General features: G+C 47.7%; 1 protein-coding gene across 2 annotated transcripts in view; it reads right to left on the reverse strand.

Moving 5' to 3' along the window:
- The window catches only part of LOC308579509 (DGAT1/2-independent enzyme synthesizing storage lipids-like), a 92,088-nt gene extending 80,201 nt beyond the window's left edge, over positions 1 to 11,887 (reverse strand). Inside the window, exons 1-4 of one of the 2 annotated variants that reach the window (XM_081214060.1) lie at positions 11,722 to 11,887; positions 9,889 to 10,261; positions 8,592 to 8,756; positions 1,467 to 1,657 (exon numbers count right to left, since the gene is read on the reverse strand). In XM_081214060.1, the coding sequence (XP_081070186.1) occupies positions 1,467 to 1,657; positions 8,592 to 8,756; positions 9,889 to 10,165 (633 nt within the window). In that variant the 5' untranslated portion in view covers positions 10,166 to 10,261; positions 11,722 to 11,887. The remainder of the gene's footprint in view (positions 1 to 1,466; positions 1,658 to 8,591; positions 8,757 to 9,888; positions 10,262 to 11,721) is intronic. The other variant, XM_081214058.1, reaches the window with a different exon arrangement.
- Positions 11,888 to 15,500: the final 3,613 nt, after the last annotated feature.

Here is a 15,500-nt window from a genome sequence, read left to right on the forward strand (position 1 = left end):
TGCTGTTGTTTTCTGCAGATGCAATGGAGGCGGCGAAGAAGGCCCTCTTCGCCGTCGCCATTGCCACTTGGTAGACTCGACATTGAGCTCTAGCCCGTGTCCGGTCTGATTCAGAATGAGTTTTCCACCACCGGCGCTCTAGCCGTCTCAACGATTGTTTCATCACCCTCAGCTCCAGGGAAAACCACGGGGCTGTCCGGGCTCCATGCAATTGGAGAGGGCGCTTCGGAGCCAGACAGTCAATAGCCCTGGTTAACTCCGCATTCCAGTGTGCCACCAGGGAATCAGCTGAAAGGCCATCAACTTGGGATAAAGCATCCCCTACCACTCTCTGGAAGCCAATTGGATCCATTAAGTGGCGGGGGCGGACCATCCGAATCGGTCCCACCTCCCTGCAGAGGGGAAGGGTTGCGGAGAAGTCCAGTTGCACCAGGAAGTGATCTGACCATGGCACTTCTTTTGTTTCACTTTTAGTGTCAGATCACCAACATCCATAGAGGTGAACACCAAGTCTAAGACATGTCCACGGCTATGAGTTGGGCCAAACTTATTCAGGGACAGCCCCATGGAGGCCATGCTTTCCACGAAGTCCCAAGCGGCCCCTTGTAAGGTCGTGTCGGCATGGATGTTAAAATCCCCCAGGACAACCAAGCTAGGTGTCTCCAGGAGCATATCCGCCATGACCATGAAGCAGCTCGGGCAGGGAATCCTTGTTGCAGTGGGGAGGTCGGTACACCAGTAGGAATCCTGTACTGCCCCTATTGCCCAACTTCCAGAATATGCACTCAGAAAACTGGGTCTTCCCAATAGGACGCCTGGTGCAGACTAATGACTTCCTAAAAATCACTGCAACCCCCCCTCCCCGCCCACATGACCTGGGTTGCTGTGCGTAAGAGAAACCTGGTGGGCAAGCAGCGGCAAGGACAGGCCCATCTGCTTCATCCAACCAGGTCTCTGTCACACATGCCAGGTCAAATCCTCCATCCACAATCAGGTCGTGGATGGCAGTGGTTTTATTCATCATTGACCTGGCATTGCACAGCAACACTTTCAGGTCATGTGGGTTTCCCTTGCTGATTACTGTATCCTTCTGGTCAGGACCAGACCTGGAGGCAGGGATAGTCCTCAGACAATGACTAAACCTGCCTCCTCGGTAATGACATGGTCTGGTCTTAGCATAACTCCTCCTCCTGCCCGTGATCACTGAGATCGGATGTCCCAATACATTCCCCCCCCCCCCCGTGGAACCTGCCCCACCCAATCTATTGGCTGAGGCCCACTCCCAGGCAGCCATGACCCTTCCCCTTAAAAAGCAAAATACAAACTATATAATAATTTAACAGAATAATAATAATAATAAAACAAAACAAACAGAACAAAACAAAACAAAACACAGCGAGATACAATAGCGCTGACTTATCTAGGATAATCGTGAAGGCTATGCAAATTGCACAAAGATCACTCACCACTTTTGCCTCCAAAGCTACCCGAGCAAAACCTGTGCGGTTACCCCACATTATGTTGTAGTCATTACTAAAGTTTGATTCTCTACTTCCACCAGGGGAAACGCCCAGTAAATGGCCTTTCTTCAAAATTTCCACACATTCAGCTTTATTGAAATCTTTCAAATTGATGGAATTTAAAAGTATCTTCACCCCTGAAAAATAAGCCCCAAATAAAAAGAAAATGCATTTTATATAACGCTTATTTAGGAAATTTTGTGGACGCTATTCAAGTGTCATTATTCCAAAGATATTGCACTGTTACAGATCACAAGCATAGTTCTCTGCCAATCCTTTTCAAGTAGGATTTCGTGGAAGTGCTGAGGTGGCCACCTTTTTAGACATGCGTTCCACAAGTCAAGTCTGTAGTACAACCGAATGACATTCAAGTTTGCATTATGATAAAAATACAGGCCACAGTGCCTTGCTGCATGCACAGAGAGACAGATACACACATGGCACAGATGAGCCCATGCTGGCTGAATCCTGCCTACACCAACATAAGTTCATCTTTTCATGCACAGGTAAGTGGGTGGAGATTATATGCTGCATTAACTCACCCAGTGGACAAATTCACCCCCCAAACAGAGCACTCTGTGCTACTGGGCATTTGGGGGCTCTGTACTTCCTTCCTTCCTTATTTAAATGACCCTTTGGTGGTGTCATAGTTCCTTGCTATGGCTGCTGTGTGCATGCAGAGGAAGATGATGTGTGGGGAGTGGCAGTGGAGGGCCATGAACACTCCAGCAAGGGTGTCACGTGGGTTTGATTGCAGTGTCACATGGGAGCATAAAAGCTTTGTGTGGGAGTGCTTGATTGGCCATGTGTTTGGGTGGGGCCCTGTTTTCTGGTATCTTTGTACCTGAAGAAATCATCAAGTTGGAGACCCAGTTTCTGACACCTTGTCTTATTCTGGCATTAAAGTCAGAAGCAATCATATGCAGTTACAGCACAGAAATCAGATGTCACATTATGCAGTTGACCCCATTTCTTAGATCCCTGAGGAAGAGTGTAGAACGTAATATCATAGCTGTTATGAGGTGTCAGGGAACTGCCATCAGAGGCACGGGAGAAGGAGAGGGTCTCTGATTCTGCAGGGGAAGGTCCCAGCGCTAGAGGGAGACTCAGCTGGGAAGAAGGGGAAGAGAATGAGTGTAACACCAGGGATCCAGGAGAGCAACGGGACAGGGGGGTGCAGGGGCTCCAGGACTCTTCGTTGGAAGTTAGTGAGGAGAGCCCAAGCACCCCGCTGCCCACGCCCACCCTGCGCAGGAGATTCCCTCGCAGTGAGAGGCGGAGACGATTGGGCGTCAAACAACTCTTATGTTGGCAACGCTTTAAGAAACGCCCACAGACAGATTCTACGAGTGACTAAGGGCAGCCACGCTGAGATGGGCTGTGCAGTCCGGAGGGTTTATCCAGGCAATCTAATGCTCAAACGGAGCAGGATTACACACGAGTAACTCCCAACCATTATAGCAATCTGTCACTGAAAGTTGCTCGTGCGCAACAAGCAGAAGGGAGGCATCATGAGTAAGACCAGAGAAGTCGGAGCCACGAGAGGGGCGGCTGGAGGCCAATCGCTGGAGGAGAGAAACCGTGATCTGGAAGAGCACATAGCCATCCTGAGGGCGAGGCTGGACGAACGACGGTCTCAGGATGCTCAAGGGAAACCCACCCCCATAGCAAGGAAGGTACCGGGACTGGTGCACAAGTTTGGGGGAAAGCCTCAAGAGTATGGGGCGTTTAGAACAGAAATAGAATATGCCCTGAAGCTGCAGCAAAACGATTTTTAAAATGATGCAGCCAAAGTTGCTTATATTGTGGGGCACTTGCAGGACGGGGCGAGAGAGTGGATTCAACCGCTTATGGCGACGCAGAATGACGCCATGGAGGATCTACCGAAATTCCTTCAGGCGATGGACGCGATGTTCAGTAGCGATGTGCAACAGAGTGTGACCAAACAGGAACTGCTGAACTGTAAGCAGGGAGAAGGGTCAGTTAGAGACTATTGGTCACGTTTTGCCATGATAGTTCATCGCCTGGGGTGGCAGCTGGACTCGGAGCCCATGCAAATGCTATTTGAGGAGGGGTTGTCACCAACGGTCAAAGATGAGCTTTCGCGCGCACCCCGCCCAGAGTCTATGGATCAGCTGACCAAGGCAGTCCTTGCGATTGGCGTAAGACAGGAAGCGCGGGCTCAAGAGAGGCGGGAAGGGAGAGAGCAGCGTTGTCATGACTACCGCATTCCTAGAATACCTAGGCAGCCTTCCCCGCCGGCGGAGCCAATGGAAATGGGCGGTGCACGCGCCCAGGAAGTTTCAAACTCCAGCGAGAGTCGCAGAAAGGAGGGAAATGATGTAAAAACAACCAAGAAATGTTTCCTTTGCCAACGGCCAGGACATTTTGCCAGAGTCTGCCCACAAAGAAAGGCCTGGCAAGGAATGGTGGGGGCCGTGGGAGGTGAGGAGGAGGAACCCCAGACTCCGGAGCAGGGAAACGGAAACACTTGGCTGCCTATCAGCGGGCACAGCAGCCGAGCCAACAACCAATGAATGTGCCCAAACCAGATTCTCCAAGAGCCGCAATTGCCATTGAGGTGGTACTAGAACTCCCAAATGGGCACCCAGTGAAGGTTCAGGGTATGCTGGACTCAGGAAGCTCATGCAACTTTTTTAGCAGGGACTTTGCCTTAGAGCATCAGCTTCACCTGCTACCTTTGGATGCACCTCTGCAAGTCACCACCATTGATGGGAGGGAACTGATTGGGGGGGGGGGAGTTACACACCAGATCCCACCGATGAGAATGAGAGTGTCTAGGCACTCAAGAGACAATTGCCTTCCACGTTGCCTCATTAGCGGGTCCCCCAATAATATTAGGGATGAGCTGGCTAGCGCAACATGATCCGGTGGTGGCGTGGCATCAGAGGACCGTCAGCTTTGGGTCTGACTACTGCCTGCAGCACTGCTTCGGAGGGGAAACGCCAAGGATGAGCGTAGCCAGAGTGGCTAGCACTGCAGTGGAGGGTAAAGGGAAGGTGCCACCACAATATGCTGATCTGAAGGAGGTTTTCAGTGAGAAGGAGGCAGATAAACTGCCACCCCACAGGCCGTTCGATTGCCAGATCAATTTGCTCCCTGGGGCGCAGCTGCCGGTGGGTAAGCTGTATGCCATGTCAGACAGGGAGATGAAGGAGTTACGGGACTTTATCGACAAGAACCTAAAGAGAGGGTTCATAAGAGAGTCAAAGGCAGTGGGGGGTAGTCCAGTATTTTTTGTGGACAAAAAGGGCACTGATAAAACGAGGCTTGTAGTGGACTTCAGAAGGGTAAATTTGGTGTCAGAACCTGTGACTTTCCCTATGCCCAGAATCGACGACATTCTGACGAGAGTGAGGAAGGGAAAGATTTTCACCAAGCTGGACCTTAGGGGGGCTTACAACTTAATCCGAATGAGAGAGGGAGATGAATGGAAGACCACCATGTTCACACCCCTGGGGGCCTTTGAATATCTCGTTATGCCTTTCGGATTACAGTCAGGCTCCGTCTGTTTTCAAGCGTTCATGCACCACGTGTTGGGGTCTCTGCTTTACAAGAACTGTGTAGCATTCCTGGACGACATCTTGATATATTCAGAAAATGAGGAGCAACATGTGAGAGATGTCAGGGAAGTGCTACAACGATTGCAGAAACACCAGTTGTGGGTCAAGCTAGAGAAATATCAGTTTCATGCCCGAGAGTTGGAGTTCCTGGGGTACAAGTTATCTGACAAAGGCTTAGCTATGGACCCAAGCAAGGTGCAAGCCGTATTGGAGTGGAAAACCCCTAAGACACGAAAGGATGTGCAGAGATTCCTAGGTTTTGGCAATTTCTACAGGAAGTTCATCAAGAACTTTGCACACTTGACAGCCCCAATCACGGACTGTCTCAGTAGTAAAAAGAAGTTTGTGTGGACGGAGGAAGCCCAGCGATCCTTTGAAAGATTGAAGAAGGCATTCGCGTCGGAAGAACAATTACTACATGTGGATTTGGAGAAACCACTGCGGTTGGAGACGGACGCGTCAGACAGAGCTATTGGGGCGGTTCTGTTGCAGCCAGGACTGAGCAAGCAAGAATGGAAACCGTGTGCCTTTTTCTCGAGGAAGCTGAGCAAGTCGGAACAAAACTACACTGTGTACGACCGAGAGCTGCTAGCAATTTACGCCGCCTTTCGTCGGTGGCGCCATTTTTTGATAGGGGCGCAGCGCAAGATCCAGGTCTGTACAGATCATAAGAACTTGGAATACTGGCGGACAGCATGGGTGCTCAACCAGAGACAGATTCGCTGGGCGCAGTTTTCCAAGTTTTCCTTCGAAATCCAGTATGTGCCAGGCGAGTTAAACGTGAGAGCAGACGCTCTCTCGCGGAAACCGGAGTACTTCGAAGGAGAGGGGCCTCCGGAGACCCGCCACGTCATACCTGAGGACCGATGGGTGTGTGTGGGAACTCTAGTGGGCACGAGAGAACTGGCAGGACTCACTAGGGACGATGAATTCGCACGAACAAAAATCAGGGAACTCCAAGATGGGAGGGGAGCACCAGAGGGGTTCGAGGAGAAGGAAGGGGTGTTGTACTACAGGGGGGGCGATGTACGTACCGGGGGAGGCTTTAAGAAGAAGGGTACTCAAACAACTACATGACACCCCCACAGCGGGGCACTTTGGGCAACACAAAACCATGATGCTGGTGACCCGACAATTTTGGTGGCCACGGGTAAGGGAAGATGTACGCGAATATGTAAGAGAGTGTGACCGCTGCCAGAGGGCCAAAGCGGAACGCACGGTGCCAGCAGGTTTGCTGGAACCCTTACCCACGCCAAACAAACCCTGGGAGGTGGTGTCAATTGATTTCATGACGGATTTGCCCAAATCGAGGGGGAAAACAGCAGTGATGGTAGTAGTCGACTTGCTAACCAAAATGTGCCATTTTATCGCCTGCTCACATGCGGTGACGGCGGAAGAAACGGCACGGTTGTTTGTAGAACACATTTTCAGGCTGCATGGCTCCCCCTTGAGGGTTTTATCTGACCGCAGAAAACAATTTACTTCCCGGTTCTGGAGGAAGCTCATGAGCCTACTGCAAGTCGAGGTCAGCTTCTCGACAGCGAGACACCCAGAAACCAATGGGCAGGCGGAAAGGGCAAACAGTGTACTCCAGCAATACTTACGCTGCTACGTTAGCGAGAGGCAGAATGATTGGGTAGAGAAACTAGCGCTAGCAGAATTTGCGTACAATAATGCTGAACATGTGTCCACCGGTATGAGCCTCTTCTTAGCCAATTATGGGTGTCATCCCAGGGCATTCCCGGGTAATGAGGAACAGAGCTGGAGTGTGCCTGCAGCTGAACAGTTTGTTGAAGAAATGGAAGCGTTACATCAACAGCTCTAGATGAACCTAGAAAGGGCCAAGGCCAATTACAAGAAGCAAGCAGATAAACACCGAAGGGAAGGGGAAACCATTAGGGTGGGGGATCGCGTGTGGTTGTCCACTCAAGGGTTACCCTTTAAGGGAGGGTGCAAGAAGTTGCAGCCCAGACGACTGGGGCCATTTGAAGTTATACAACAGATAAACCCCGTGGCGTTCAAGCTCAGGTTGCCCAACAACATGAAAATACATCCCGTGTTCCACAGGTCCTTACTCTCACCACACAGAGAGGGGCGGGAATTCGAGGGGCGGGAGGTAGAAGTCATGCCACAACCACAGGTAGAAGAAAGGGAACACCAGAGTTCGGCCGCAGAGATAGTGGATTCAAGGTGGCGAGGGCGGCAAGTGGAGTACTTGGTGGCGTGGGAAGGAGAGCCCTGGTCGGAAAACACGTGGGTGCCAGCAGAGGCAGTTGGCGACGAGCATATGGTGGAAGTGTTCCACCGACGGTTCCCAGATAAACCCAAGCCCTTAGAGCGATTCTGGGAGGAACAGTTCGGCACCACAGAGGAAGAAGAGAGTTTCGAAGGGTTTTCAGAATCCAAAGAAGAATTGGATTGGGAGAGTCATTCCTTGGGTGGGAACCTTAGCAGGTGGGAAGAGGTGTTCACACCCACAGATGAGGAGGACAGCTCATTCCGGGGTTTCCTTGGCTCGCCGACCAGAGAAGAGGCTGCAATAGAGCCCCCGGGTCGGAGGGGGAGTGAAGGGGGCCCTGGGAGGGAGGTGGATGTCAGGGAACTGCCATCAGAGGCACGGGAGAAGGAGAGGGTCTCTGATTCTGCAGGGGAAGGTCCCAGCGCTAGAGGGAGACTCAGCTGGGAAGAAGGGGAAGAGAATGAGTGTAACACCAGGGATCCAGGAGAGCAACGGGACGGAGGTGCAGGGGCTCCAGGACTCTTCGTTGGAAGTTAGCAAGGAGAGCCCAAGCACCCTGCTGCCCACGCCCACCCTGCGCAGGAGACTCCCGCGCAGTGAGAGGCGGAGACGATTGGGCGTCAAACAACTCTTATGTTGGCAACGCTTTAAGAAACGCCCACAGACAGATTCTACGAGTGACTAAGGGCAGCCACGCTGAGATGGGCTGTGCAGTCCGGAGGGTTTAACCAGGCAATCTAATGCTCAAACGGAGCAGGATTACGCACAAGTAACTCCCAACCATTATATGAGGTCAGACAAGGTATTCCTGCAATCTGTGATCATGGGCCAAAAGACAAAGGTCAACATGCTGTGTCGAGGTTGAGGCTGTAAATGGCCAAAAGCAGGCCTGCAGTTTCCAACTTTCTTTTTTGTGTGAACACTCCATCTCATTCTGGGCTCATCCATTGTTGTAACTCAGATGGAAATCTGTCAGGGCAACTTGTCACTGGGAAATGAAGTGAGGCATGCTTTGAGAGGATTGCCCCAACAGCATAGGTGGGATACAATGAAATATCAACACTTGGTTACGAGTTTTATTTTGGCTTACTTTCCCCATGGTCACATCCATCATCTTGCTGATATTTTATTTGTATGTTGTTTTTCACCTGTTTGCCTGATACATGGTTTTATATTTTATAGCATTGTTTTATGTCACATTTCACATATTTTTTTGATAAAAAGCATGATTTGAATTTAATAATTTACCTGGTAGCCGATATATGTCGCTATTAATGACTGAAAAGCACTCTCTCTTTGCCTCCTTAAAAAGTTTAGCGACAAGAAATGAATAGTCAATAGCAGTGACTGCGTGATAATAAACAATAATCCCTGGTCCTTTATGGAGATGTTCCATGCCAATAACTTCATAACCTGGAAATAATACAAAATGCCACAAATAAATATTACTTTGTGAAAAATAAATGAAATATTGCAATCTTTTATTGGAAGAAAACAGTGCGGTTCAGAAAACTGAAATTTAAGATCAGGTAAAAACCTCTCCTGCTGGAATATTCCTTCCTTGCTTACTTTTGGGTGCAGGTGAAAACATTTTTGCCTAGTCTTTGAGTAAGCTAAAACTGTGACACTCTTTCAATCTCCTTTAAGCATTTATATGTGTTATAAGACTCATATCTTCAGACCATTCTCTGAATCACTTTATACAAGGTGAGAAATCAGTTTCCCAGACAGGTGCACCCTTGACCAATGTCATAAGTAGCCACAGGGTTTCATCCTTATGACCAAAACTTGGTTTTAGTAATGTATTTCTGATTTATGCTTCAACATCTAAAGCAACTTCACTCTGGGAAGCGATGAAAACATAAGATGGATCCTCTTGATCAAGCCAAAGCTCTCTGTATTCCATCATCTGGTTTCTTGCAGTGTTCATCCAAATTAGCAGCCATCACCACATCCTACGCCGGCAGATTCCATGGTTTGTGTCCAGAGTTTATGTTTCAGAGTTACCTAGTGGTTTACCATGCTCTGGAAAATGGCAGAATCAAAGTCTCACTGCACGATGATATACTCATTACATTGGCTGCGTACTCACTGCACGTTTAAACCCAACCCCCTTCTCTTGCCACAATCCATGAAACTATTTTTAAAGAGCTTTGCTAATTATAGCTCTGTGAGGTGTAAGCAACATTCTCCAGGTTTCTTTTGGAGAGGAGGCATGCTTTCAATGTGATTAAATGTATGGTGTTCATGCAGCCACCAGGTGACCCTTCTGTAATATATCTTAATTTCATACCTCATAATAGTTTTTGTTTTTCGTTTTGATTGCTTATTACCTAAAAAAAATTCCATGCCTTTCTTTTCATCCATATGGAGCCAAGGCCAGCTTGGAGCTGTGGTGACTCTGAAGTGGGTTTAGAGGTCCACTCCTGATGCACTGTAGCAGCTATTGTCCCAATGTCTCAAGTCTGAAATTCTGATGCTCAATCCTATGAAAGTATAGGAGCTGATAAGACTGAATTATTGGAATGAAAGAAAGCTTACTCACCATACCATATCTTTCCAGTTATATCACAAACTTGAGCAATAATTTTCCTTGGTTTCTCCCAAAATTTGCTAACATCACTTTCTTGCTGGTTATTAATCTTCTTGTAAATATGTAAAACAAATGAGATAGCCCAGAGACACAAAACCGTACATATGAATGGTGAATAAATTAAAACCAGAAGCTTAAGTAACCACAAAGGGTGAACCACTAAGGTCCGATATTCTTCCAAATAAGAAAAACTGATCCAGTTTTCCAGAATTTGAGAAAACCAGCTCATGGTTTCCTAATCTGAAGCACCACGTGTATGCCAATGAAAGAAATATATGAAGTGAAAATTTCCTCAGTTGTGGTGGTATTTTTTTCAACTGTTTACCTGGAAAACAGAAAATGCAGGACATTAGTTTGAACTGTCATCCCAGAAGCATTCATGATTACATGAAATCTCATGTGATTTAATATTTTCCTAGTTTTCCCCACTGTAACTTGCCAAGTAGACGTATTGTTTTTCCAGCATCCATCATGAGGATGTACAACATTACAAATGTATGACTCCATCATTTATTTGATGTAAACCAAGCTGGTTTCATTCCACTGCTGAAGGTTTTTGTTTGTTTTTGTTTGTTTTTTGCATTTTCAAAAACAGGAACAGAGAGCATGTTTTATCCAACATAGGCATGATGCCTCGAAGTAAAGTTGAAGGTCTGGCAGGGCAAACCTCCTCTTTCTTTTCATCAAGCATAATTTTAAATTTTACTCTGGGATTCATTCCCGGCCATATGAGCCTTAATACTTTTTTCTGCCACTCTATGAAACATCAGATATCATTTATAATTGGAAGGACATTCATTTTGATGGCCAAAACAGTGATAGCTTCATTCTCTCCCATATTTCCAAATCTTTCTTTCTTTCCATGCTTTTACATAGTTGTCTTGATAGATATTATGTTTTTTTATTGTTAACCAAATCCACAGATATTTTATTTTTGTTTCTATTTCCCACCCACATTCCGATTCAATGTCTTTTTTCTTTGATTATTCTTTATTTTTTTAGCAGCATCTTGATTTTCCCTTTATTTTGTTTGCAGCCAGCCAATTTTACAAATCTACTTATCTCTTCTGTCACCTCCAGTATGCTCATTCTGGGTTGTTCTAAGGTTAATACAAAGTCATCCACGAATGCTTTCAATTTGTAATTTTGCTGGCCCACTGTTATTCCATTGATTTTATTCTTAATCCTTATATTTTGAGCCAGTATTTCTAATATTAATATAAATAACAGCGGGGACATTGAGCAACCTTGCCTCATCCCTTTATATATCATACATTTTCCTGATATGTTGTTTACAATTATATTGGCCGTCTGCTCATTATAGATTGATTTTATACTTTTTATAAAGGTCTCCCCTACCCCCACTGCTGGAGAATTAAGTGAGAAAGGGTCACTTCTCCAAGTGCCCGGCAAGGCCCTCTGCAGCCGCAGATATATCATGTGATGTACTGAGATATTGTGGTATTTAGCTGGTAATATATTGTGATGTTATAAACCTGATATCGCGCAGCCCTAAAGCACACTGAAAGACAGACAGCATTTCTCTCTCTCTCTCTCTCTCTCTCTCTCTCTCTCTCTCTCTCTCTCTCTCTGTGGACCCCTGCACAGGAAGTGACAAATAACACAACTACCAGCACATTTGCAAATGAAGCAGGGCCCAGTATGGTTTCAAATAGAATGAGAGACTTTGATGAGATTCCTGCATTGCAGGGGGTTGACTAGATGACCCTTGGGACCTTTCCAACTCTACACTTTATGATTCACTGAACAAAAACTTTTACTTACATTCCTGGTAAGCCTAAATTGCCTTTAATTCAGTCACCTCTCTCTGGAAGCAGCAGAAGTCTTGTCTGGTGCACTTTTTCGTAGGCTAATTTCCACCCCTATGGAGACATGTCCCTTTATGTGGCAGTTTAAAAACACTCTGATGGGTGTGCCATCTGTATGAGGAAACAAAGAATTGTGAAAAAGAGGGAGGGCTTGTGGAGGCTGATTCTTGGAAGTTGTGGCCCTTTTTAATTAAATGTAAGTTATGGTGTCAAGATGTGCTTGCAAGATATCCTGCACTACTTAAACCTTGATAACATGTTTTGTTTACAATATTGAAGAAGAAGAAGAAGAGTTTGGACTTGATATCCCGCCTTTCACTCCCCTTCAGGAGTCTCAAAGCGGCTAACAATCTCCTTTCCCTTCCTCCCCCACAACAAACACTCTGTGAGGTGAGTGGGGCTGAGAGACTTCAGAGAAGTGTGACTGGCCCAAGGTCACCCAGCAGCTGCATGTGGAGGAGCGGAGACGCGAACCCGGTTCCCCAGATTACGAGACTACCGCTCTTAACCACTACTGGACTTCTCTCTTTAATTCAGAGCAATAATCACATACACATATGATGGTCTGTTTTACTCTATTTTTGAGGGGAGAGGTATTCATTATGACAGCTTGGTAGTACTTTCCTGCATTAAGGGGTTTGATCAACAGGGGAGAAATAATTTGATAGCCTTGCCTTGTTTAATTTGTTTGACATGATTAGTTTCTTCAAACTTTCTTTTTTGGAGTTTTCCACATCTACAATAGCAATCATATTGCACAATAACATACTGTGTCACAGAAAACCAGTTATTGACTAAGGAGTAAAGGTAGTATTGCGGCACGTGTGTTACAACCCTTTCCTGGTAGCTTCTCCCCCTTCAAATAAGGTACCAGATAGGATCACCCTGCAATACATAAAGATTATGTATGGTAATCTTGGGGATTACCAGGACATCGAAGGTTCTATGGAGATCAAAAGCGAGTTCCCAATGGGTTTGCAGCTCCATTTGTTGCTGGGCTGACCCAGCTGTCAAACTGTGATCTATGGACTCCAATGCACTCCTGCAGCAGGCTGCCTTGAATTTCCTTCCCAGCGAATTTCTGGGACATCCCAGCAGATGTCCCAGAAAATAAAACCAAGGAAAATACCTACTGCTTAGGTATTGAAGCTCCAGTAGCAGCCGCCACAAGGGTGGTGAAAGTATTGGGACCCCTAATGGGAGAGGAAGGGCAGTTGCCACCCCAATACAAGGCCTACTGGGACGTGTCCTGTGAGAAGGAGGCAGACAGTTTGCCTCCGCATCGAACTTATGACTGTAAAATAGACTTGCTATCGGGGGCTCAGATGCCCAGAAGCTGATGTCTATTTGATGTCTGAGAAGGAGCTGACATCTCTCAAGGAGTTTCTCGAGAAGAGCCTGGCATGGGATTTTACCCAGCCATCCAAGCTCTGCATGGACTTTCACCAGATTATCCGCATCATGGTCCCAATCACTATCCCTTACCATACATTGGGGATTTGCTAGAGAGGTTGAGGTCTGCAAAGATTTTCACAAAGCTGGATTTAAGGGGGGGTGCGGGTGGCGCTGTGGGTTAAACCACAGAGCCTAGGACTTGCTGATCAGAAGGTCAGCAGTTCGAATCCCAGCGACGGGGTGAGCTCCCATTGCTCGGTCCCAGCTCCTGCCAACCTAGCAGTTCGAAAGCACGTCAAAGTGCAAGTAGATAAATAGGTACCGCTCCGGCAGGAAGGTAAACGGCGTTTCTGTGCGCTGCTCTGGTTTGCCAGAAGCGGCTTAGTCATGCTGGCCACATGACCTGGAAGCTGTACGCCGGCTCCCTCGGCCAATAAAGCGAGATGAGCGCCGCAACCCCAGAGTCGGCCACGACTGGACCTAATGGTCAGGGGTCCCTTTACCTTTACCTTTACAATTTGATACGTATGACGGAGGGAGATGAGTGGAAGACAACATTCTGCAGTTATGGCAGTTTCAAATACTTGGTCATGCCTTTCGGGTTTCAATCAGGGACAGTGATGTTGCAAGCATTCATCAACCATGTGTGGGAGAACCTGGTGGATATGCAGGTCATTTGTTATCTTCTTATCTATTCTGAGAACCCAGAGCAGCATGTACGTCACATGACAGAGCTACGAAGGCTGAGAGAGCATTGCCTTTACACAAAGTTGAAGAAATGCCAGTTCTACGTCTCAGAAGTAGAGTTCTTGGGGTACCGTATAACGCCAAGTGAAATGCACATGTATCTGGCCAAGGTGCAGGTGGTAGTGTCGTGGAAGGAGATCAAAACCAAAAAGGTTTTGGGGGTTCGCGAACTACTATCACAAGTTCGTGTCTGGCTACTCCAGGCTCACGGTGCCTCTTACGGACTCCTTGAGGGTAAAATAAAACCCTTCCTGTGGACAGCAGAGGCTCAGCAGCCATTTGAACAACTCAAGGGCGTATTCACCTCAGAGGAGTATCTAGCCCATGCCGACTCCCAGCATGGTGGTGGAGACCAATGCCTCCAATAGGGCGTTGGGAGTGGTGCTGCTTCAAGAAGACTGGAATGGCGATCTGTGCCCCAGTGGCGTAGTTGGCTGCATAGGCGGGACGAGCTGGGGGGGGCAGGATGATCCACCGTGCGCGCGGCAATGAGCCATTCCGCAGTGTGTGGCGGCGATGAGGCAAGCCCCTCACTGTCTGCCTTTTTGTCACCCCCTTTGTCAGCCCCGGGGCAGACTGCCCCCACCCCACCCCCTTCCTACGCCTGTGCTGTGCCCGTGTGCCTTTGACAGGTGTGGGCTGGCATCCTGCTTAATAACAGCACACAAGACTTAATTAACTGGTACATTTACTGCAAGCAGCAATTAGTCTCTGACTGCTCTATTGGAGTATGTGTTCATCACAGTCAAGTTGACTCTGAAGAGCCCTTCCGGTTTCTGCAGAATATCCTGAACTTCTGACCCTTATGTTTTGGGGCTTGTTTTCTTTCTAGGACTTTCCCTATTCACCTAGTTTTGGGACTAATGGTATTAGTTGCCTCCTCTTCCTGTGAGGAACTACTCACTCTCCTTTGTGCTGGGCATGACTGTGCTTCTTGTGAGGGCTGGCTGTCTCCAGCCTGCTCTGCCGAAGCAGATAAGCTGCATTCCTTTCAGCTCTCAAAAGAGGGGGGTAGACAACCCCCCCTGTTTCAACTGTTTGAAAAGTATACAAGCCTCTCTGCTCCCTCTGCATCTGCCTGCATTCTATTTCAGGCAGTATGTCTTTGCTTTGGGCTGGTGTGTTCACAACACCACTCCCTCCCCTATAATCCTCCTCCTCCTGCTCCCCCTCCTCCTGAGGCTCCCTGTCTGTGTTTTCCCACCAGTCATTCACACTCTTCTTCCTCCTCTTGAGAGTTCCCTACTATGCTGCCCCCCCCTTCAGCCTCACTTTTGCCATCTTCTTCCACTGCCTTCTCCTCCTCCCTCCACCCTTCTGGGTTTCGGCTTGCTGAGGCACCTGCGGTGGAATTCTACCTGTATCCTAGGGGCATGAACATTTTTGGAATCCTCCGAAGAATTTTCCTCATTCCCATAACCTTTCCAAGAATTTCCCTCATTCCCATAAACTTTCCAAGATACTCAATATTGCAATCTCCTTCCCCTCCAGCCACAGTCCAGCAACTGTGGCACCTCATATTCCTTTTCACCTTCCACACAATGATTGGTTGTGTGTGGGGGGGGGTGCCTCCTTGGGCGCTTGATACGGGTG

Source organism: Podarcis bocagei, assembly GCF_964188305.1.
Source record: "Podarcis bocagei genome assembly, contig: HAP1_SCAFFOLD_109, whole genome shotgun sequence".
In the NCBI taxonomy this organism is placed as follows: domain Eukaryota; kingdom Metazoa; phylum Chordata; class Lepidosauria; order Squamata; family Lacertidae; genus Podarcis; species Podarcis bocagei.